We start from the raw sequence: 23,340 nt of genomic DNA, 5'->3' as shown, positions 1-23,340 counted from the left end.
TTCCTTGAAGTTTTGCAAGGATAGTGCATCTGAAATGAAAAAGCACACTCAGATCGTAAAGCAGCAAAACTCTCAAGCCCATTCATTCGAGCTTCTGCCTTTTGCTGTCGAAAATCTCATTTGGGGATCCGTCCACTGACGCTGCGCCCACAACACCGCTGTTCAGACCAGCGATTCAGAGATGCAGCGAAGAAACCGCGTTCCTTGGAAAAGTCACCTTTAATTTCGTGGCCTGGATACAGCCTGCTCTAATTCCGAGACAGCCCTCAGCTGGACTCCCGGGACCCCGGGCAGAGGCGTGAGCCCCCCCCCACCGACCGCACCGGTCTCTGCCCGCGGCCGGGGGCATCACCGCTCCCCCGGGGCGGCTCTGCCCTCACCCCGCAGCGAAGCCATGTGCCCCGCCGCCTCCCGGGCCCCTCCCGGCGGGCCGCGCAGGGCCGTATTTGGTATTCCTCGGTGGGTCCAGCGCCGGGCTCGCCCCGCTCCCGGTGGCTCCAGACCCCCCCGCCCCGCCGGAGCCCGCAGCCACCTCTGGCGGGCTCAGGACGGGGCCCGCACCTCCTCGGACCCGTGCGCCCGCCGCTCCCCGCACCGACCCCCGCTCCAGCCGGTGCTGGGCGGCCCTGCCCGGCGCCGGGGCGGCGATCGGCCGGCACCCACCCGCCTCGCACCAGGGGTCCGCCGACGGCGGAGTAAGCGGCGATGGGACCCCGGCGGAGAAGCTTCCCGTCGGTAAAACCACGGGGCTGAAGCCGAGCGCCCGCTGCCCAGCCCGGGGAGCCCGGCGGCGGCCCGGGAACGCCCGCGACGGCGCTCAGCGGAGCGGGCTGCAACGACCCCCCGCCGTCCCTCGGGGGGGGACAGGCTGCGCGCTGCCGACCGGTCCCCGGGCAGTCGCCACGGCCCGGCCGGGCCGCGCGGGATCCCTCGGCCCCGCGGCTCCCCCGCTGCCTCGGCGGGGCCGGCGTGCGCCGGACAGCGGCCGGGAGGACGCGTGGCGGAGCCTCCCTCGCCCGCAGGGGCGCAGCGGCCCGTGAGTGGCGGCGGAGGCAGGGCAGGCTGCCGGGGGCCGCGGCGCCCCCGACCACGCTCGGGGCGGGGGCGGGCGGGGCGGGACGTACCAACACCCTCCCGGGGGGAGGACACTGTGGCACACCCTCCCACCAGCAGCCCGCGTTGCCAAGGGGACACCCCCCCCCGCCCCCGGTGCGCGGGCGCGCCTGCGAGTCCACAGAGTGGGCCGGGAGAGGCGGGGGGCGAGGCGACTTACCCCGGGGGGAGGGGGGAGAAGGCGGGCGGAGGCGGTGGTCGAGGTACACGCCTTCCTCTCCCCCCATCCCCGCGGCGGGGTGGTGCGGCCCGTTCTGAAGAGGGTGGGGAGCGGTGCGCAGCGCCTCCCTCCTCAGTGACGTACGCACCCGGCGCGGGGAGGCGGCAGTTGGCTGGGGAGCGGGACCGGGACCAGTCGGGTGTCGTAGCGGCGGCGGTGACTGAGAGCCGAACCCGGAGCATGGCAGGGGCCGAAGGCGCCGCGGAGGCTGCCGCTGGTTTCCCCTCTTCGTCGGCTCCTCCCGCCCGCCGAGAACTTTTTCCAGCGGCTGGCGACGGTGCCTCCCCCCGGTGGTGGCGGCGGCGGCGGCTCCGCTCGGCGGTGCCTCCCGGGCCGGGGCTGGGGCTGCTCGGGCTGGTTTTCTCTCTCTTCTGCTGCAGTAAGTGAAACTTTTTCCCGTTGGCGGCTGGGGCAGGGCGAGGGGGCGTGCGGAGGAGGAGAGAAACCCGAGCCCCGGCAGCGCCGGGGGACTCGGCCGAGTTGGGGAAAACTTTGCGTGCGGGCCCGGCCGGGCGGGGTGGCGATCGGGGGGAGGCGGGTGGGACGCGGCCGGGATCGCGGCAGCTTCCCCCGGGAGCGGCTGGGGAGGAGGGGGGGATCGGAGCTGGAGCCTGCGCCGCGCCGGGGGTACGTTTACCTCCCCGTTCTCCCCGAGAACCACCCCCCCCCCCCCCCCGCCCCGGGCGGCGCCGACCCCTCGGTAGGAGCGGGTCCCGGGAGGCCGCGGGGGGGCGGGCAGGGCCGTTGTGTTCGGTTGCCGCGGCGGGGACCGTTACTCGCGCGAGCGGCCCGCGGGGGGGCGGGGGCGGCGGCCGCCCCGCCGCGCGCCTCCGCCACAAGTTTGTTGGTCGGCCGCAGCCCGGGCAGCCGGTCCGTCCGCCGGCGGCGGGGCTGGGGCTTCCCAGCCCTCCTTCCCGCCCCAAATTCCGCTTGTTTGCGGAAACGGGGGGCCGCTCCCCCCTGCCCCAGCCGGCGGGAAGGGCGGAAGGGTGGGTCTTGGTGCCCCCTCGGGGCGGGGAGAGTGCGCTCTCTGCTTCTGGTGCCGTGCGCTCGCGTCGTTACCCCCTCGTCGTCAGGGTGAAACCGGCGCCGGTTGCTGCGGGTTTGCGGCTTTAGGTCGCTTGTCTCTGCTTGGGAGAGTGGGTTTGTGTACTTCGCGTCGCCCGCATCTGGAGCAGCCGCTGCCGGGGGCCCTGCGGTGCGGGGACCCGGTGTGTCTTGGCGTGACCACTCGTAGGAAAATAGCAGCGCTACCCACCCCCCCCCACCCCGGTGCTTTTTCCTGTGGAAAACAACCAAGCAATGCAGCAGTTGGAAACTAAATCAGAGCAGGATTTTTTTTTTTTTAACTGCATGTAATTTAGTGTGTGTAGTGTCACTTTTACAGCAGTGGAAGATGAGGGGGGAAAAAAAGTGGACTTGGGCATGAGCACATCGAAAACCATCATCCTGCTGTTGTATTCCCAATGCAGTAATAAGTAGTTGGCAAGGGTGTTTTATTATAGGATACACGGTGTCCTTTCCCTCTTGAAGGAATGAGGAACAAGTTCGAGGAGGTAGTCTCTGGAGGTTGCTGTGATAAAAATACCAAAGAACTTGCAAGCCATGCCACCATAAAGCAGTTGTATAGTATCTGAGAAATGCTTTCTCAGGGAGGGATTTGAGGCACTGCTGCTGTAAGATTGAGCTCTTGCATGTAATAGTCTCCCCCCTCTGGCAATGATGTAGCTTTCAGATGAGATGATTATTACTAATTTGAGCTTAAACACGGGCATTTGCTGAAAGAGAAGCCTGTTAAATTGTGTATGTTCTGTATGTGCTTAGAGAAGGGCAGCTATGGGAAAGACAGAAGGGTGGGCCTTCGTGTACATAGGGTTTATTTTGGAGGAGGAAGGGTGGATCACTGTCCTTCCTTGCTCTGATGCTGAACCTGTTACTGTTTCAATTTACTGAGAGCTGATGTGCTCACATAAATTTTGTTGAGAGGACAGATTTGGTCCTAGTCGAGCTGAATAACAGCTGCAGTGGTTGTCACAGCACAAGAGTTCTGCAGGACTAGGTGGCTGTATAAAGAGTACTAGGGTGCTTCTTTAAAGAAGATTAACTGTATGTTAGAGAAGTGATCTAAAAGTTGAATTGCTTATGCAGAAGTTTTTCTGTGTTGCATAGAGTATGTCCTGAGTAAAGGATTAAGTCTCTAAATTGATGGGGTTTTTTTAATAGATCATCCGATGTTAAACTAAGTTGTTATTGAAATAACTGAAACAAGATCTATTGTCTTCTTGTATGTTCTCTAGAGCTGCTTGGCTTAATAATAAGACCTATTTTTCTTCCTCTTTAAAATGCATCCAACAATTTCCCACGCATAAAACTTTGGAGCTCTTAGTTGATGCCAAATACTGTCTAATAAGTGTTTGTTTTTATTTGTGGTAAATCTACTTTTTCAATATTACGAAGGTGCCACATTTCAAAACGTGAAGGCTTGAAGACTTGGTTTTCATATGGTTGGCAAACTTCTTCCACTAGCAGGTGTTTTTCCCCCCTTCTTTTTTCAGGGTGGCTTCTGCTCTTGTGCAATTAAAAAGATGGAGTTGCAGACTTGACGTAACCTTGCTGAGCTATTTTTACGTGTAAATGTGAAGATAATAGTAACAATGAAGTTAAGAGCATCCGTGTGCCCTGTCATGCTGTGGCTTACTATTTTAGTCTTGATGAGTGTAATTCAGATGTCAGTCTTCTCAGGTTCGTTTTGGCTATGTGAACTTGACTGATAATGCTTCAGAACATCTGCCAAAAGTGGGAATGTTGTGTTGAAATAAGGGGTTTTTTAAAGCACAAAGTTTTGAAGTATAATCTATGGATAAAAGGGAAAACTTAATAAGCTACTAGTGACTTTCGGACTGTGAGGTAAGAAGGTGAAGATGTTTTTTTTGTCAATATCTCATTTTTTAGATTACTTTTTTTTGCCCCTGAAATTTCCTGCAATTGTTTTCCTTATCTATGTAACTGTCACAGGTGTGTGTGAAGGAAAAAATAATGTAATGTTTATAGCTTTTAGGAGTGCTTGTAAATACATTTTGAACATGATTAAGTGGTGACAGAACCCGAAACTGCTGACTGCTTTTGGTCACCAGTCTTCCTACTAGTCGGTCAATTCTGGTAATGCTGACAAAAGAAAGGATAGAAAATGGCGCCACAGAAAAAAACCCACAGTAGTAGAAAAACTTCAATTTAAAATCAAATCAGTTTTTATGCAATCATTTTGCCTGGCAGCTAGAAAAGGCAATTTATTTGATCTAGTAATTCCTCAGAGAAATATTACCCCAAAAAACCCCAGCACTCCAGTGAAAAAAATGAAGGGGGAAAGAAGAGAGAAAAACGTGTGTGGTATCTGAAATAAGTGCAACTTTTGGATTGTTGTATAAAAACAAACCTGTGTTAATAATAGTCTTGCTTTCCTAGAAAAAGCAGTATTTATTATAGCAGGTTTATCGGGTTCGGTTTATATGTACAAGTAATGCTTCCACTTCTCAGTTGGCCAATGTGTCGTGTAATGAAGTACATACTAAACTTATATGATCAAATGTAGTGTAGCTTTGAACTAGGGGAGATGTATGGCATCCATAAGAAACATTATCATAACCTTTAATCTATAAAACAGTTTAGTGTACATAGTGGTAAATATTATTCAGCTGTGCTGTGTATGAGGACCTGTGTGCTACTAAATAATTAATTCCTTGTAATTTCAACTCCTCGTTAGTTTGTACACAGGGATAAGTTTTTTGCAAAGTTTTTTGGAGTGTAAGCAGAGTTAAAAACTAAAGCAAAATTGTAGAGAGGTGATAGAAAGGAAAAATGTACAAATGCATTTTTCAGGGACATCACTGAGGCAATGTATTTTTTTCAGTTTGAATTGTTGATTCTGTTAAGCTTCTCGTGAGGCTAGAAACAGGTGTTTGTGGGGCATGTCTCTTAATTCACGTTGATTTTTTTTTTTTTCTTAAAGCAGTCTGGACTACAGAACTCTAGACTGTAGTGGAGCTGGAAGGGTTGGATTATAAAGATTTGGATAAATACAAGTATACAGTGAACCATATACAAAAATGCAGTTGCAAATAAAAAACCAGAGGAATTTCTGAAGTAACTATTGACCAGAATGGTCTATTTGATTAGAAACTTTTTGGATGATTTTTCAGCTTAAGTCATGACAAAAATATGAGGTCAAGCAAACCAGGTTACTACCTTGGAAATGGGAGAGTGTGGTAGAGTGTTCAAAAAGACAACAGATTCTGTTTTCCCCCTCGTTATATATAAAAGGCAATGATGACGGTTTAGAAATTCATGTCTGAATATGCATTTATTTTTTGACAATGTTGTGGAGAGAAATGCACTTTTAAGAAGGTATTAAGTGAACCAATATGACAATAGTAAGAGGAGGAGTGGGAATACTGTAGAGGGTATTTGAGAAGTTCAAGAGAGTGTGTTGATGAGCTATGTAGTAGGTAGGGCAGCGTATGAAACTGCTCTGTGAAGAAACAGAGCAACTACACCAGCAGAAATAACAGAGTAATTTCATATAAGAGAGAGAGTTAAAGCTAGATTGTTTGGTAATTAGCAAAACAAAGCCAGAAGTTTGTCAAGCCCTGTGCTTCAGGTAACTCCATATAATATGTGGTGTGCTGTTCTGGAACAGCTCTTAGCTTCCATTATGGTGAGTCTGTCATGTTCAAGATCACTGTTAAATCGTGGTGCTGAAGTGAAATAAATACAAAATAATAAGATGTAGATGCTAGCTAGCATTTTTAATAACATATTGTATAGGCTTACAATTCTTAAATTCTATTTAAATATTAGACAAGACAGTTTCAATTTATCTGTATCATTGCATGGAAATAGTACAAGTTGGAGCTGCTCTGAAAGAAGTGGTTATAGAACTTGCATGGACAGGGTGCAAGCAGGTTACAGTAATCATAAATTTTAGGGTGAATGAAAAGCAAGGATGCCAACTAACATTTAGGCTTCTGGTTTGCAAGAACTCCCATGTATATGGAAGTGAAATGTAATGTTATTTGTTAAGATCTGAACGCTTTGAGTATTGCAAAAGAATTGTGATGATGTTTTACCCACTGGTGTTGCATAAAGGTTGAACAGTCTCTTGATTTAAACAATGTTTTTCTCTCTTGCCTCCTTAAATAACTTAATCTGATGTCATTGAATATGAAGATTTGTTGGTATTGAACAAAAGAAGGCTCTAGCAGGACTAACTTGACTCCGTAGACTTACAAGAAGTATCCTGTTTAGAAATGTGGTCAAGTCCAGATTGTTCTCTTTCCCACCCCCTTTATGGAGTATTGCTTCCAGGATGATATTGGGAAACAGAGACTGTTCTGTAGCAGGAGAAGCAAAAATATGTTGCCTTTACAGAGCATCTATACCTGCTAATTACCCTTCAGGTGCTGGTGGTAGAGCTTTTAAGGTATACTGTGTCACAGGTGTAAATGCATCTGCTGTAAAAGGGGAAAAGTAATTGGGGGTGTGTTGCTTCAGTCAGCAGTGTGTGGAGCTAGTGGGTAGCATTTGTGGAGCTCAAAGAAAAATTATTCCTTCTTTTTTACTTGCAGTACCACCCATGCTGCATATGATTAAGCTGAAAACTAATTATTGATGGGACAAGCAAGCTTAAGAACAGCCTGTTGGATTAAGGGATGCTGGAGGTAGAATGTGAAAAAGTTGAGGTTATCTTCCAAGTGGGGTAACTAGCTTGACTTCATTTCTTTTCAGTGTACATAATCTGGTACAACAGTAGTCAGTTTAGTCAAGCATGAGTTAAATTACATCAAATGCAAGGAACTTCTCTATAATGACAGAGTAAAAGAGGGGCCAAACCTTTTGACCTGTATTAACTTTGGGTATTTTTTTTCTCCAAAATCCTTCTTTTATTTCTCCTACATCATCTGTTGGCACTTGCCACAATAAAAGTATGCATAGTCAGCTCTGCTAAAGATTATTACTAGAGGTCGGAGAAACAAAGATGAAGAACTGTTAAGCTTAATTCCGTTTTTGAACATATATGTAAAGATTCGTAGTATTTGCATTATAAAAAGCCACTGCTTGGCCCTTTACCAGTGATGCTACTTCTGTGCTTTGAGCACTTTGATGCACTTTTGACTTCAAAAAGTAAACTTTCTTGAAACAGAAGTAATGTTGTTATGGCTTCATTAGGGTACTTTAGATTTATAGTGCCTCTTTAAATGTTAAAGAAATCAGCCATAAGAATTTGCTGGTTGTGACCATACCATTAATCACTTCTTAGGAGATTTAAATGCATCCTGTTGAAAGTTTACAATGTGTTGTTGGTAGCTGAGGTAGCATAAAATAGTCTACCTCTAGTAACTAACAAGTGCAATATACCCATTTATCCAGGATATCCTGTATAGGAAGAAGTATACCAAGTTCTGCGTAGCTGTGTTTCAGAAGTTTTTGGTATTGGAGGTAGTTCAAGCTGCTGCACATTGCTTATATGGCCAGACATTGGATCTAGATGATATTTAAGGTCACTTTCACCCTCAACCATTCTATGACTCTGTAGGTATAAGACAACTGTTAATTTATAAGATGACTGGTAAGTTCAATGGCTGTAAAATAGTAAGGCTTTTGACTGTGACCACAGTAATTATCACAGTTGCTGCAAGAGTGTTTTCACGTGAACATTTAGTAACTTATGTTACCTGCTGACAAATCAGAATGTAAGCTGTTGTTGAGAAATAGTTTTGTGTAAGCTTTATGTAGGAGCTTCTAAAGATTCTGCTGTGAGTGTTCTGCCTTACAGAAGCAGGTGAGGACTATGGGACTCTATGGAACTGTTAGTGAAAATCTCCCTTGGTGATGTATTTTGAGAGCTACTCTACAGCTGTGTTTTCCAAGACTGAAGAGGCATGGCTTAGGTGTGATAAATTGATGTGGCTGCAAATAAGGTGAAAAGTGAAGTGAGGGAAAGGAGTTGTGGTGTCTCCACAGTGTGAGACTGCTCTGCAAGGAGGTCCTGAATTGATTGCTCTAAGTACATAGTGCAGGGCAGTGGACGAGGGAAGAACAGTGAGTGTTATTTACCTCAGGAGGCTTTTAGCAAGGTTTTGTAGAATGTCCTTGTAGCCCAGTTGGTGAGATTTGGTTTAAGTGGATTGTTAAGTGGTTGAAAAATTGCCTGTACTGCTGGACTCAGAAGGTTCTGATAGCTGTATGAAGAATACCTGGAGGCTTGTTACTGGTGGTGTGCCTTTAAGGATCAGTGCCAGGAGAGTTTGTCTCCATTTCAGCCCCTCCTCCAGGTCAGTAATACAAGTTTTCATTTCAGCAAGTTCGTGGATGCTACCAGATTGTGAAGGGACAATTGATGTGCTGGAGACTAGGGCTGATTGAGTTGGGACATCTGCGGGCTGGAGGAATAGCTGGCAGAAATCTCATGAAAGCAAATGCCAAGTCTTTCTGGGGCAGAACAGCCCCATGCAGCAGCATAGATGTGGTGCTCGTTGGTGAACAGCAGCTTTACAGGAAAGAACATAGAGGTCCTTGTGGGGTTGATATGCGCCTTTGTGGTATGAAAGGCGAAGAGCATACTGGGCATGGTCAGCCAGTTGAAGCAAGCAATTGTTTTCTGTTATTTGGAGTTTGTGAGACTGCATCTGGAGTGCTGTGCCCAGTTTTGAGCTCCCAAGTACGAGGCAGGTGCTGAGGTGTCTGTGGAAGGCCACTAAGATAAGGAGTCAGCAGTATGTGATGTATGAAGAGGGGCTGAGAAGTGAGTTTGTTCAGCTTTCAGAGAAGTAAAGTCTGAAGCGGGGATCCTAATTGCTGGCTGTGACTATTTAATAGGAGGTGAGAGAGAAAATGAAGACAGGCTCTCTTTAGGTATGCACAGGGAAAGGTTGAGAGGCAAGTCACAAGCTACAGCAAGGGAAATTCTGATAAAGCATTAGCAATATGTTTCCTCATACTGAAAATGAAGCACTGAAACAGGTTGTGGAATTTCTGTCCTTGAAAATATTCAGAACCTAGCTATAGTATGACCCTGAGCAACCTGATCCAACTTCAAAGTTCAATTGGGAATCAGCTTGGATAACCTCCAGGAGTCCCTTTCAGTCTGCATGAGCCTCATTTTGTGCATGGGTAGGCAGGAGCTAGCATACTATAGAAGAAAAGTAGGAGGGGTCGAAAGTCGCTTTCTCTTAAGATTAAAATGCCCAAGAAAAGCCTGAAACAAGGTTTTCCTATAAAAGAATTTGACGCCTAAAAGCTTACTTTAAAACTGGATCCCGTTGTTAACTCCTAATGTAAGTAATAACTTTTAGAGAATCTCTTAAAGAAAGACTTGTCTGGGTGTCTTCTGTTACTTGAAAAAGTAGCCAGTAAAACCAGCCCTTTACAGCACAGAGCTGAGTGGTAGTGTGACAAATACTGAAAATGTAGTTTGGCAGTAGGTAGAGCAGCTATTATACAGCTTTAATATGCTTGGCTATTGGTAACCTAGGCTTACTGTCCTGATGCAGTTCCTGGACTAAAAGGGTTAACTTGCTGGAATAGCTTGCAGTGGGGGCTGGCCTTCAGAGCTAAAAAAAAATCAGACAGTGTCAGCAATGCAGGGGGCAGCAGGCATCTGCATAACTTTGTAATGTAACTGGTAACTCATCAGATCTTGTCATGGACAGCTGTGATTTAAGCGTTGTATTTTATGACATGCTGCTTCTGACAAAATAGGTCTTTTTGTATTTCATAATAGGGCTGCAGTTGTTAAACGTTGGCAGATAACATTCTAATGTTACAAGTGATTGAAAAAGTAAAGCTAATGTTTAGCTGTCTTCCTGAACTTTATGAGACTTCGCTACTTTATGTGGTGCCAAGTATGACCTCCCTTCTCCTGCAGACCTCAGTTTTTCCTAGAATAGGTGGTATGTGGGAAGACAACACATAAAAAGTAGAGGAGTGCCCTGCTTCAGGGAATAGGGGTTTTCCTAGGGATTGAAGATCTTGTTCCTTCCTCTAGGACATGATGTGTGTTGGTGTTCCCGACCAGCTTTTAATGGTTTACTAATTCCGGTGTCCACGGTGCCGTTGTGGGGGCAGGGCATGCCGAATGCTTACAACTGTTGCTGTGTGCTTAGCAGAATTTCAGGTCATTCCTTAAAATTAATTTCACAAAAAACAAACCCCAAACCCCTCAAAATCCTGATACCTGTCTTATTTTAAGAAATTCAGAGTTTGTTTTTATACGTATTTTTTTGCTAGCTTATTCTTAGCTTTCTGTAAGGACTGTGTACATTTAAAACACCACATGCAGCGGGCAGTCTCTGAGTGTGCCATGTTCCTTCCTGCATTTAAAGTTGGAGCAATGTCTATTTCTGCTTGACTTAAATATTTGTTTTAATCTTCCTATGTGAAAGTAATATCCTATTAAAGACAATTAAACATGTTACATTAACAATATTTTTCCATTTATCTTGTTCTACACCCCACCCCCAAGGGCTGAAGTGCGTTACGTAGGTGTTTTTTTTTAATTGGACTGAGTCAGGAGATGTTATTTGTGCTTACTAATTCATTCTTAGTTAATTTTAATGAGGATTTCATAGACACTGTTTTTGAATATGACACATGGCCATTAGTTCATCTTGTCAATACTAGCCAGCATTTCTGGTAGTGTCTGTTGAAAGTTGTTGGGGTTTTTGTTTGTTGAGTTGTTAAACTATCTTGTATTTGTACTGAATGAACTTACTTGTCTAAGACAAAGGAGAGCGATCTGTATGCTCTTCACTTTGACTTTATTGGTCAGTATTGACTGAACAGTTCAGAAATCCTTCTCCTTCCTACCCCCCTACTTTTGAGTAGATAAAATACAGCTTAGTTCTAGGAAATTTTGTTCAAACAGAAGGTTTAATAAAAAGCGATCATGTTTGACATAGTCAAACAGTAATTGCGAAATCCAGAAATTGGTGGTTAATTGTTTCTCAGAGTCCACTAAGATTAAGGCAAAATTAAGCTATTGTTAATAAGGTATCAAGAAGTGGAGTCTGAGAAGTGCAGTGTAGCATGGGAAGGACAGAAAGTACATGGTGTCGAAAATTAAGTTACTGTATAACAAAATCATTAAGTACTGCTGTAGTACTGCTGATGCTTATAAATATAGGCATGGAAATATACTAATTCTTGATTTGGATCTTGATTGCTTCTCATAGCCAGCTGAGTTGGCTGTCATTCCAACAAGTGTGCTCTGCGTTCTTAGAGCTAATATGTAGATTTTGCCTGACTACTGCAGCTTGCTTGTGCTGGCTGATTTAAATACTGGGAAATGCCTGAAGGATCAGGTTCATGATCATGGAGACATCAGCAGTTATAGCCAAGCTCAGTTACTTTAATACTATGTTACTGGGTTGAAGATACCTGCTGTAGGATTCCCTGAGTTGCAGTGTAGGGTTATGACTTTGCTAGGCACTGAAACCTTTGCTACTTTAAAGGAAACTGAGAAAGAAAACAATTTTTTTTAAATTCTAGACCTATATGTAATATTATAATTGAACTAATGACAGAAGGATTTGCTTATGAAGATGCCTCAGTCAGCTCTTGCTTTTAGTAACATGCAGGATCAAATGTTGGTTTGCTAATTCCATAGGTCATGCATTCAGCAGTATCTGCTAAGCCTATCAGCATTGGTGGTACCTTGACTGCCTTTCAAAAAGGTGTCAACTGAGAGATGTTGTGACAGAGCTTTTTTCAATATAAGAAAGCTTATTGACTTACTGGCTACTAGCTGGTATTTGTATTTCTGGGGGAGTACCTAAAATTGTAGACTTAGTCTTAGCACTTTTAATTATCAGATGGAGGATATTAATACTACTGAGTGGTTTCATCATATGTTTGCACCTAGTTCTGTGCATTTTAGTGGTCTCCTGTTTTGTGTGAAGGACGTAGTATTGTTGGAAAGGAGGGTGATAGTTATCAGAGAGAGTTTCCTATAAGGTTTGGAGGCACCCCATCTGCTGACCTGATTTGATGTCTTGAGATCTTCCCCCTTTCAGGGCGGTTGGATCCAGGGTGTTGAGGAGACACTAAGTCTCGTCTTTTGACTGCAGTGTTTTGCATATATCCGTGTGGTCACTAATGATTCTGACCAGGGTAACCCTGAGCGTTAGCAAGAGTGACTAAAGAATTCTGAGGGCAAAGGGGAAGGACGTGGGTGCTAGCCCACAACCTGGGTGCCTATTCTGGTGAGGAAGAAAGACTTGGATAGGAGTGAATGCATCTGGCATTGGAGTTAAGACTTTGACTTCTCTGACCACTGAGCTGTCCTTGAACAACAAGAACTGCTGAGCCAGAGTCAGGCTCTATCTGACAAAGAAAGATGTGAGTTTCTTTTCCAATAACATTGTTGACTTGTGAGGAGGTCTTTAAAGTAGGGGTGTTTGGATGTCCCCAGATTTTCCTCTCTTCTGAAGAGAAGACATGAGGAACAGTGAAGAAGTGTCTGAGGGGGATATGAGAGAGTTTTTTTTCCCCTCCCATTGTGAAGGCAGCACAAATGAGGACTGTGCACAACTGCAGACTTAGGACCTCATTGGGATTCTGGCAATGTGGTGGGATGGCTTGCATGACTGGAGTAGTGCAATTAGCTGGGAAGGAAAGGCAGACTGGGAAGGTGAGAAATGTAGTGCTCCACAGAAGAATGGATAGAATACATGGAGCTTTGCCCTTGAGCGTGTGACAAGCAGCTAAAAGCTTATGGGTAATGTTTTATGGGTAATGTTAAGAGGACAGACCAAAACAAGTGACATCGTTAAGTGTCTGCTACTGCTAGTCTGATCAAAAAGTACATTAAGCCTTTAGGCACCTGGAGGAAGCCTAATGATTGTAGGCTGTGGTGTTTATGGGAGATTTCAGCCCTATTGCTGATGCCAGGGTGTCTGGACACAAACCATCCAGGAGGTCTCTGGGGTATGGTAAAGACAATTTGTTGATGCAGGTGATTGTAGGCTGACTAGGGAAGATTCTCTACTCAATCTGTTACGCACAAAGAAGAGTTGGTTGAAGATATAACAGTCAGTGGCACTGTTGGCTGAAGTAACTTTGAGACTGGAGTTTGAAATACTGAGAAGAGTGATCAGGCTGATAGTAAAATCATAACCCCGGACTGTAGAAGAAAAGATTTCACCTTATGCAGGGATCTGTTTGTAATGTTCTCAAGGGAAAATGTTCTGGTGGGTAAATGAGCTGACTACAGCTGACTACTGATCTTCAAGAGAAACCTCTTCAAACTGCAATAAATGTCCCCTGCGATATGCAGAGAGTCCAACAGGTCTGGCAGAAAGTCAACATGTAAGAACAGGGAATTCCTCACTGAGCCTCAAATGGCGAAGGAAATCCACAGAAGGTTGAAGCAGGAGTAACATGGAGGTGGTAAGTGAGAGTGTAGGTAAAGAGCTGTGAAAGCTTCAAGCTCAGGTTCATGTTTATTTTGTAGTCAAATATCAATCTTATGATGCCTTCTTCTCATCTATACAGTCAATTGTATAGTCAATCCTGCTCAAGTCAGGTGTGTCTCTGACTTAAGTGTTGCTCTCACCTGGAGGAAAATCCTCCAGTAAACCTTGCCTCCACTGGGTTTTGCTTCACTGGCACAGCTGAGCATCTCACACACGGTTCTGAATGTGGTAGAATGATGATGTTTTATAGTGGCTTGAATGTCTCATGCTGATCTCTGAAGTTTGGATGGTGGACTGGAAGCTGTGTTCTCTTCTCAGTTTTACACTCTTAAGAGGAAAGATAACTGTCTTTGCTAGAGGTTTTGCAGTGCATACAAGGTGTGAACTAGGTAGTTGTATTGTTTTGAAGCATGAAGAATCCTGTGTCATATTATGTTGGCATCTGCTTTGAACTTAAAGCATAATAATGCCAATTTTGGAACTTTTAGACTTGGCTGTGAAGAGTATGCTAGAATTGAAGCCTTTTAAAAATGAACTGATGTCCAGGAAGTGGCAATTTTTGTGTAATGTGTGTAATTTTCTTTGTATTGTGAAAGGCAGTTGGTAGTAGGTGATGGGGCTGACTTAAAGGCAAATGAAGTTCTTTGTACTTGATTTATAGAAGGTGGAAAAGCTGAAGCACTAGCTGACTAAAACTTAAGTGATTAGGTGTTACTCTGTCTCCAAAGTGGAATTTCTGTCATCACCTTGAATTCACAGCCTTGCAAAGAAATTAAGAAATGGAGCTTTTAAAATAATTTTTAAGCAAGCAACACTACACTCACATCTAAACATCAGGTTATAATGTAACTTATTAATGCACTTATTCAGGAGTTACTTTTTTTCAAAGCTGAAGGTTGTCTGTTGTTTCTCCAAATTTTATTTGTTGTTGAGAATGAGAAAACTAGTTTTTAAGGAGTGATTTGAGTATATCACAGTGACTCAGTTGAGGTCAGACTGGTGCTAAGACAGTTTTTGTGTGGATTCATATACACAGCTTTGAAGAGTTAAAAGCTTTTAAAAAAAACATGACAAAAGTTGAATATCTGCTTGTGGGTCAGAATACAATAAAGTAATAGAGAAGACTGATTACCTGCTCTGAGCTGGCTGTCCCTCTGAAGAAGAAAACTTTTATTGAAAAGAGTAGCTGGAAAGGATACAAGTAGAAGCAGCAAATGAGCAGAAACATTTGGTGAGAAAAAAGCTATCTAATTGAACAGGTTGAATATTACATTCAAGTTAAACCCCAAATGCAGTAGACCTGAGGGTGAAAAAAGTAGTTGAAAGTGCTCTGTCTTCATAAGTATAGAATCACAGAATCATTAAGGTTGGAGAAGACCTCTAAGATCATCAAGTCCAACCGTCAACTCAACACCACCAAGCCTACTAAACCAGATCCCGAAGTACAGTATCTACACGTTTTTTTAACACCTCCAGGGATGGTGACTCCACCACCTCCCTGGGAAGCCTATTCCAATGCCTGACCACTCCTTCAGTAAAGAAATTCTTCCTAATATCCAATCTAAACCTCCCCTGATGCAACTTGAGGCCATTGCCTCTTGTCCTATCTAGATGTGCTAGCTAAAAGCATTGGTGCTCTTGAATACAGAACTTTTGGTTTGATAATTTTTTTTAAGTGCTGCTAACTGAATGTTAAAAATGAAGTGAATTTGCCATCCTAGATGTCTTCTGAGTTAATGTCTTCTTTCTGTTTTTGATAATTCTTTCATGTATAACTGTTAGTTCCTTGATTTGCAAAGCAAGTGAGGACAGTCTTAAAACACAGGTAGAAGAAATGTGAATCAGCAGGTTGCTGGTGAGAGGACTGGGAATGAGAAGACTTCTAAAATCAGTGTAGTCTGAAATCTTCTCAGAGCAGTGAGATCTGGGTGAACCAAATGGCTACGAGGGAGCAAGAGGTATAAGCGTATGGAATGGATTGTTGCAAATACGGTCCTGAAAGGAGATCTTGTAACTGAGTCCATCAGCATGTGTGTCATATCAGCTAACAAGAATTAGAAGGAAGACCAGATTATTAATTTACTAAAAATGTCTGTGAATCTTACGGTAATTAGACTGTCAAAATCTTTGAACAACATATCATGTCTCTACCTCAGTGCAGGATCAGGTTAGGTTAGTTTGGGTGTTTGGAGTTTTTTATAGCTAAACATCAAATATTTCTAAAGGTTGTGGAGGTTTACTGTCTAGGCTAGGGTGTTCATTTGAGGAATCTGCTTTCTGTAGCATGAAAGGTTTTCTTGATTTCAGCAGGTTTTGTGGTTGCTTGTTGTTGTGGTGGGGTTTTTTTCTTGGTTATCTCTTTCCTAACCTCCCACAGGCATACTTAGCAGTCCGGACATACTCTTTTTTGCAGTGTGGGTACTTCAGGACCTTGATCAATTTTCCTGCTTCTTCGTTGTAGGTCATGTTTGGAGGCCTTTGAGCACAGTTTGTTTGGTTTCAGATTCTCCAGATGCTTAATGTCTGAAGTATGATGTTCAGGTTGCATCTGGAGCCTCACTGATGTTGGCTAGAGCAGAGCGTTTACTTCTATATTAGCATATTCTAGAGTGGCACTTGCAATTCTTGAAATGTCATCATCTTATACTTACGCTTGCTGTAACTTTCGGAACAGTCTTTGGTCTCTAACCACTTACTTGATACCCTGTATCTGTTACTTAAGACTTGTTCCTGATGACTACTATTCTAATTTGGACCCGTTAGAACTTAAAGCTTTTTTCAGGCTGACTGGGAGAGATTTGTTATGTAGAATTTCACCTGTGATTTTCTGTATGTAATACAGTTAGTTGGCAGCCTCACCAAGATACAGAAGTGTGATGCTCCTTTTGACCTCCCACTATATCTGTTAGATATTTTGGTTATATGTTTCAACTGAATGCCACATAGGGGGACTTTAACCTTTTCCTCCAGGTTGATCTGTTAAAACTATTGACTCACCTTTTGTCTTTCAAAAGATTTTGAAGATTGTGTGGAATTTTTTAACTTTCCAATCAAAGGTTTAAGTTACATGAGTAACTGTTTGTTTGATCTTTTGCTTTTCTTTTAGTGTATTTATACCTATTGCTCTTGTATTTGGGGATCTAAATTTATTTAAATGTGAATGTGAAACACTTTGTGGTGTTTAGGGAGAGGATGTGGTGTATATTTCTGTGTCCTGGGTTTGGCCAGGACAGGGTTAATTTTCACCGGACTCCAGGAAGGGGCACAGCCGGGGGGTGGGGGCTGACCCCACCTGGCCAAACAGAGCCCGGTATTCCATACCATGTGCCGTCACGCTGGGTTCCGGGGGGGTGGGGGGGGGGATGCGGCGCGGCGGGAACGCTCTCGCGGCTCGGGAGCGTGGGGCTCCGGTGCGGTCCGAGAGAGCGGGTCTGTTTTTGTCGTGTTTTTCTCCTTATCTGTATCGTTGTTGTTCCTGTTTCCCTCTGTTTGCTGTTCTGTTAAACTGCCCTTATCCCGACCCACCAGTTTCTGCCTGTTTTCTTTCCATTCTCCTCCGCACCGCGGCAGGGGGAGGGGCGGCCGCGTGGCGCTTTTGTTGCCGGCGGCAGCCGAAACCAAAACACTATGGAAATTTTTTGAACTGCTTATTTACTTTTACTTTTTTTTTTGAGGGAGTGGGACTTAGGATGAGATGTTGTCGTCCAGTCCTGCTTTTGAGATGGACCCACTTGTTGGAAAAGAGAGTACCTCATTGTCTTTCTTGTTTCCTTTTAAAGGGGATGGGATTGGGAGGTTTGTCTGATTAAACAGAGATTGGAATGTTCATTGCAGAAGACCTTCCGGCTGCCTCATAGCTTGCCTCACTTAATAGTTCAACATGTCTTGTAAACATCTGAATGCTTAGTATCAGGATAAACACAAATGTCTTAATTTGCTATGTGTTAACATACATAGAAGATCATAATGTAAGAGTGTGCAAAAGGGATGCTGATGCTAATATATATAGTTTAAGTTGGAATTCCAAAGAAAGTTTTAAAGTCCATGGGGCTTTGTAAACATTCTTGGTGAGTAGTTAGATTTAAAGCTTTAACCTTATGAAATTCCCTTTCTAAGAGTGTCCTTCACAGCTCAATTCGAATCATGAGTCTAACCTTTTTTAAACTTCCCTCTAGTGTCTTAAATTGTATTTAGTTTCCTGCTGCTGGATGCTAAAGGTCTGTGCAGTGTGGTAGGAAGCAGAGTATGCAGTGGCACAGTCTCTGCCCTGTGTGGAGGTACTGAAACTGGAACAGAAGCACCAGTTAATGTGATGAAAACAACATTGTCAAATAAGAATAGTGGGTCACAGCCATGCCTGACTTCAAGTGCAGAGATGTGGAGCTTTTTTGAAGCTCTGATTCATGACTATGAGTTGGGCTCAAGCTATGTTTATGTTAAACTCTTTTCTTTGACTTTGTGTTGCATTGGAGTAAAAATCTTTGTTTCCTTGCTTTGTGATGAAAACATCAATCTTGCTCATAATAAGCGTTTATTGTGGCACCATAGAGGTTTGTGTACTTTATCATCTTGAGTCATTTGTGTTAGGATGAGAGTGTTTTGTCCAGTATTGCATTATCTGGCCTTTTAACAGGCAGTATGAATCTTCTCTGTGTGGGCTCTGGATGCTATCTTGTGAGCGGTAGCTGTAGCCTTCCCCACAAATATCAATATTCCTTACTATGTATATATAGAGGTAGATATACATGTTGATATTAGCAACTAGAGGAAGATAAATTGATTGTTCCATCAGCTGTGGGGAATGAAGGAATTGAGTAACACCAGCCTCTTGGTAGAACGGTGAGATAAGTTGTCAGTGCTACCCTTAGGAGCAGCAGGTGGAGGTTCAAAGTACTTAAATTCTGCAAAACAGCCTATGTTAACACTTAACTGAGAATTTGGTGGTCTTGAGCTTGATGTTTTGAATTAAACCCCTACTTCAGCAACAGTTAACTTCTGATTGAGAAAATACGGAAATTGAGACTGACCTTTTAATACATTCTTAAGCTCAAACAGTTCTTGTGGCTAGTGTCTTCGACTTCTAGATTGCTTGAAAAATTTTGCCTTTGTGCAACGTTTTTTACAATTCTCAACTAGAAATTATATTCCCCTTGTTACAGCGTTTGTAAGCATGTAGGCTGCAGTCACCTAAAGCAGAGCTGCTTACGAGTTAGACTGGAACTTAGTTTTGGTCCATTTGTAGGTATAAAGAGTTAACATTCAGAAGTTAATAGATGCATTTCCAAGTGATAAGTGTGCCTGAGCCACAGTAGTGATATATCAATGGCATGGTAATCTAGGAATATGTCATTATTTAAACAATTGTTGTCATAATATTCCTGGTTTACTTTTGGTATCAGGTAAAGCTGACCTCTGGATTCAAAAGATTGAGTCCCTTGAACATTAATAAAATGAAAAAGCAGCCTGAGATAGCTGAAATGCAGAGAAAGGCGAAAAGGTTTTCAGTAGCCTTGGCTTCAGACTATTAATTGCTATGCCTCAGTTCCCCAAATGTGTTTCCCCTCTGGTAGGCTTTTGTATGCCTGTTATACTGTTGTGGTAAACACTGAAAAAGATTTTTAAGAATTGCTCTTCTAAGATGGAAATAATGCTGGCTCCTGCACTTGAGTCACAACAACCCCATGCAATGCTACAGGCTTGGGGAAGAGTGGCTGGAAGGCTGCCTGGCGGAGAAAGATCTTGGGGTTCTGGCTGACAGCTGGCTGAATGTGAGCTGGCAGTGTGCCCAGGTGGCCAAGAAGGCCAAGGGGCATCTTGGCTTGTATCAGGAATAGTCTGGCCAGCAGGAGCAGGGAGGTGATCCCACTGGTGAGGCCGCACCTGGAGTACTGTGTTCAGTTTTGGGCCGCTCACTACCAGGACGACATTGAGGTGCTGGAGCGTGTCCAGAGAAGGGCAGCGCGAGGCTGGTGAAGGGTCTGGAGAACAAGTCTGATGGTGTGTGGCTGAGGGAGCTGGGGCTGTTTAGTCTGGAGAGAAGGAGGCTGAGGGGGGACCTTATTGCTCTCTACAACTGCAAAGAGAGGAGGTAAAAAGGAGGTTGCAGTGAGGCAGGTGTTGGTCTCTTCTCCCAACTCACTAGCAATTGGACAAGAGGCAATGGCCTCAAGTTGCGTCAGGGGAGGTTTAGATTGGATATTAGGAAAAATTTCTTAGCTGAAAGAGTGGTCAGACATGGGAACAGGCTTCCCAGGGAGGCGGTGGAGCCCCCATCCCTGGAGGCGTTCAAAAACGTGTAGATGTGGCACTTCAGGTTATGGTTAAGTATGCATGGTGGTATTGGGTGGATGGTTGGACTTGATGATCTTAGAGGTCTTTTCCAACCTGTGATTGATTCTGTGATTCTATGCATCTAGTAAATGTAATGCTTATGGAAGCCAACCTCATGCCCCGTTTCTGCTCCCAGCCCACTTCCCCCAAAAAATTTCATTGACAAACTTGCACTTCAAGCAAGGACTGTGGTAAAGCAGATCTTTAGGCATTAGGTTATAATACTATCTCTTTGATGCAAGTGCAGGTTTTTTCCTAAGCACTTGCTTAACACTTCTAATTGGAAGTTAGTGTTGAAGCATCATGTACTCCTTAGTCTTGAATCTCTTCCATTCCTTGGTTCTGATGTTTTTTTTGATGCAGTAATTTGATCATGCTCTGGTACTCAAAAGATGCACACTTACTTCTTCCCAGTAATTTAAGCATATATTTTTATAAAGCCTCAAGTTGAGGTTTCAGGATTGTTTTCTGCAGTGTCCTTAAGTGATATGATTCTCTAGCTAAATAAATCTTAAAATGCCACTAGAATGTGCGGCTGTGCAGTTGTTGCTTCTGTTTCATTGCCACTTGTGATTGACTGAGCATGGAGAGAGCCACTTCAGAAGGCTAAATTGGGAAGAAAACAAGTGAGTTTTTATATGTTGGGCTCTGCTGGGTACCTGATGAGTGCTGATACAAGAGAGGGAGGGCTGAGAGAACGAGTCTGAGGTTTATGATATCAGCTAAAATTAAACTGACCTAACAATAATGCTTAGCCTGACCTTAAGAGTGTTTCATGGGAAGTTCTGCTGACATAGTAACTTGCTGTAACCTAAATGGGATGTTCTTCTTGTTCTGCTCTGCTCTTGATGGGAACTCCTCTTGGTTCACTGTGCACTGTGTGCTAAGGCCGGATACACCAATGAGCTGAATAACTTGCCGATGTAGGGAAAAACTTCATTTCTTCTGCAGTTTGGCCTTATTGTCTTGTGGAAACAGATGACAGCTAGTGCAAAAGAAGTAGCTATGAAGTGTTGGTGTGGTGTCTCTGTCTTGCCAGTAGTGTGCTGTTGAGCAGGCTGTGGTTCTATAGAGGGTAATAAAATGGATTGGTTTTGTAATTAGACATGTGCATGGCTGTTCCATATAGAAAATGTCTAAATGTGCTGTTTATTACAACAAATAACAAGAGTGGATGTGCGGAGACTACTCTCCTTTTGTTGCGTGAGGACTTTGTTGTGTTGAGAAGGTCATTATATTTTCAAGGCCTTGTATTTCCTCGGTATCTTTTTTCAGTTAGTGAGACAAGCTTGACTATGAATTACTAGTGAACAGCTTTTGTTATCGTGGTCAATATTTGATAGCTTCTAGTTCTGTGGTTTTTAATGCTAGAAGTGAGTTTTGGGGATTTTTTTGTTCTGTTTACTCTTCAAACTGTTTTTTGACAAATTAAGTGAGGAATGGTAAGTGCCTTGCTGTTTTGAGTAAGATTCTTGCAATGGTCTGAAACTGGAGAGCGAGTGAACACAATGTAAATCTGGTAAAAACTTTGTTTGAAAAAATTATCAAATCTAGTGTTTATCTGAAATAAAATAATAACTTGTACAATTTGGACGGAGACACATTTGCAGTGCTGGGCTTTGAAATTTGGTCTGTGTAGTGATGTGAAGAATGGGTGGGAAGATGAAGAGATACTGCAGCTCATTTTGGGGAGGGAGTAGAGGGTGTCAGAACTCTAAGGGCCAAAACCATGTTCCTCTCAAAGGTGTTCTACCAAAAATACTAGAACAACAAATTTATGCTTTCCCTCCCTACGCTCTCAACTGAGATAATGCATTGTTCAGCTTTGAAATTTATTTTATTTTAAGACTTTTAGGTTGAGGTAGGGCAATCTCATGATATTAAGTGCTGAGCCATGAATAGTAAATGCCTGCTTTTTTTACAAGTCCTCTGTTAAAATTAGAGAGGAACCGTTGCAATTTGGTAAGCTGAGGTGTGGACTATCGGCGTCTGCATGTAATGAAGTGTTATCTGTGAAATAGGTTGAGAGTCTTATTAGCATGTTTGCAAATAGATTGGAAAATAGGTGTGTCAAGTAGATCAATTTAAGCAGTATCCACCTGCTTAAATTCTCTTAGCTTTAGACACAAGGTAGTTTTGTGATAGACTTGGATGTGAAGTATTACCAGCATGTACTGGATCACTGTGTGATCAAAAAATTAGTGCATAGAGACTCAGCTAAAATTGACACGTCTAAACGGACTGAAGATGACAATACCAGCCTGCATGTGAAACAGTACTGGATAATCTCTTGCTGATGAAAACAAGGTAGATTCCCTGTGTGTTGCCTGTGCCATCTGAACAGTAATATGAGCTGTTTCATTAAAGGAGAAAGTCTGTCTGACTGGTACAGACAAGGACTATTTTATACAGGCTGAATGATACAGTTGGGTACAAAGCTTTGAAATGAATGAGACTGGGTGCCATATCACAAAATGATACTCAAGTGATTATTGTAACCTACCAGTAAGTCATCTGACAGTGTCTTCAGTTAAGCGGCTTATGTGAGAACCTCATTCCATCTTTCAAAGACATGCTGGAATATATGACCTGCCAGAGCACATATGATTGAGGAAATGAGAGGGAAGATACAAGCTATTTTTTTCTGTCTTCCAAGTGAGCAAAAAGAAGAGGTGGAAGAAAGATCCACAAAAACTTCATCAAATCTAAAGAAAAATGTGAGAAAACTTCATGATGCTGTTTTTTTGCCTTGAGGAATTAGAAAATAACATCTTGATTAGTAAGTGAATACAAAGCATTTCCTTAAGGGATACTGAGAATGATAAGCAAGGACTTCAATATTGTGAAAAAGCAAGCAATGAAGGTCGGATTTCAGTATTAGATTTGAAGAGGAGGAGAGATAGGCTTTATTAAAACAGTAAATGTCCTGTGCATCAGTACCTTGGATCAGTTAAGGGAATGAATAATGTGGCCTTGAAATGTCTTGTTCTTCAGAATCTTGTGTATTGTAAGCCTCTGAAGCTTTATCTTGGACTAGACACGTAGCTGTTACTCATTCAAATAGAATCTTTGAGCAAAATTTTGATGCTCGAGTGGAAGTATCTATGTCAAAGGAAATAGCTGTCTTAGAGTCCTGAGTGTTGGATAACCTTGCAGATCAGCTTAGTAACTAACTTGCTAGTTTGAACTGTTAGCTTGATTGCCCAACAA

General features: G+C 43.7%; 1 protein-coding gene across 2 annotated transcripts in view; it reads left to right on the top strand.

Moving 5' to 3' along the window:
* The first annotated feature begins 1,427 nt into the window (after positions 1 to 1,427).
* Positions 1,428 to 23,340, top strand: part of NECTIN3 (nectin cell adhesion molecule 3) — a 70,934-nt gene continuing 49,021 nt past the window's right edge. For both annotated transcript variants that reach the window (XM_075435203.1, XM_075435197.1), the window contains exon 1: positions 1,428 to 1,712. In XM_075435203.1, coding sequence (XP_075291318.1) covers positions 1,514 to 1,712 — 199 coding nt within the window. In that variant the 5' untranslated portion in view covers positions 1,428 to 1,513. The remainder of the gene's footprint in view (positions 1,713 to 23,340) is intronic.

Source organism: Opisthocomus hoazin, chromosome 1 (genome assembly GCF_030867145.1).
Source record: "Opisthocomus hoazin isolate bOpiHoa1 chromosome 1, bOpiHoa1.hap1, whole genome shotgun sequence".
In the NCBI taxonomy this organism is placed as follows: Eukaryota; Metazoa; Chordata; class Aves; order Opisthocomiformes; family Opisthocomidae; genus Opisthocomus; species Opisthocomus hoazin.
Note: the sequence above shows the minus strand (reverse complement) of the source record. Positions and strands in the feature narration are given on the sequence as shown.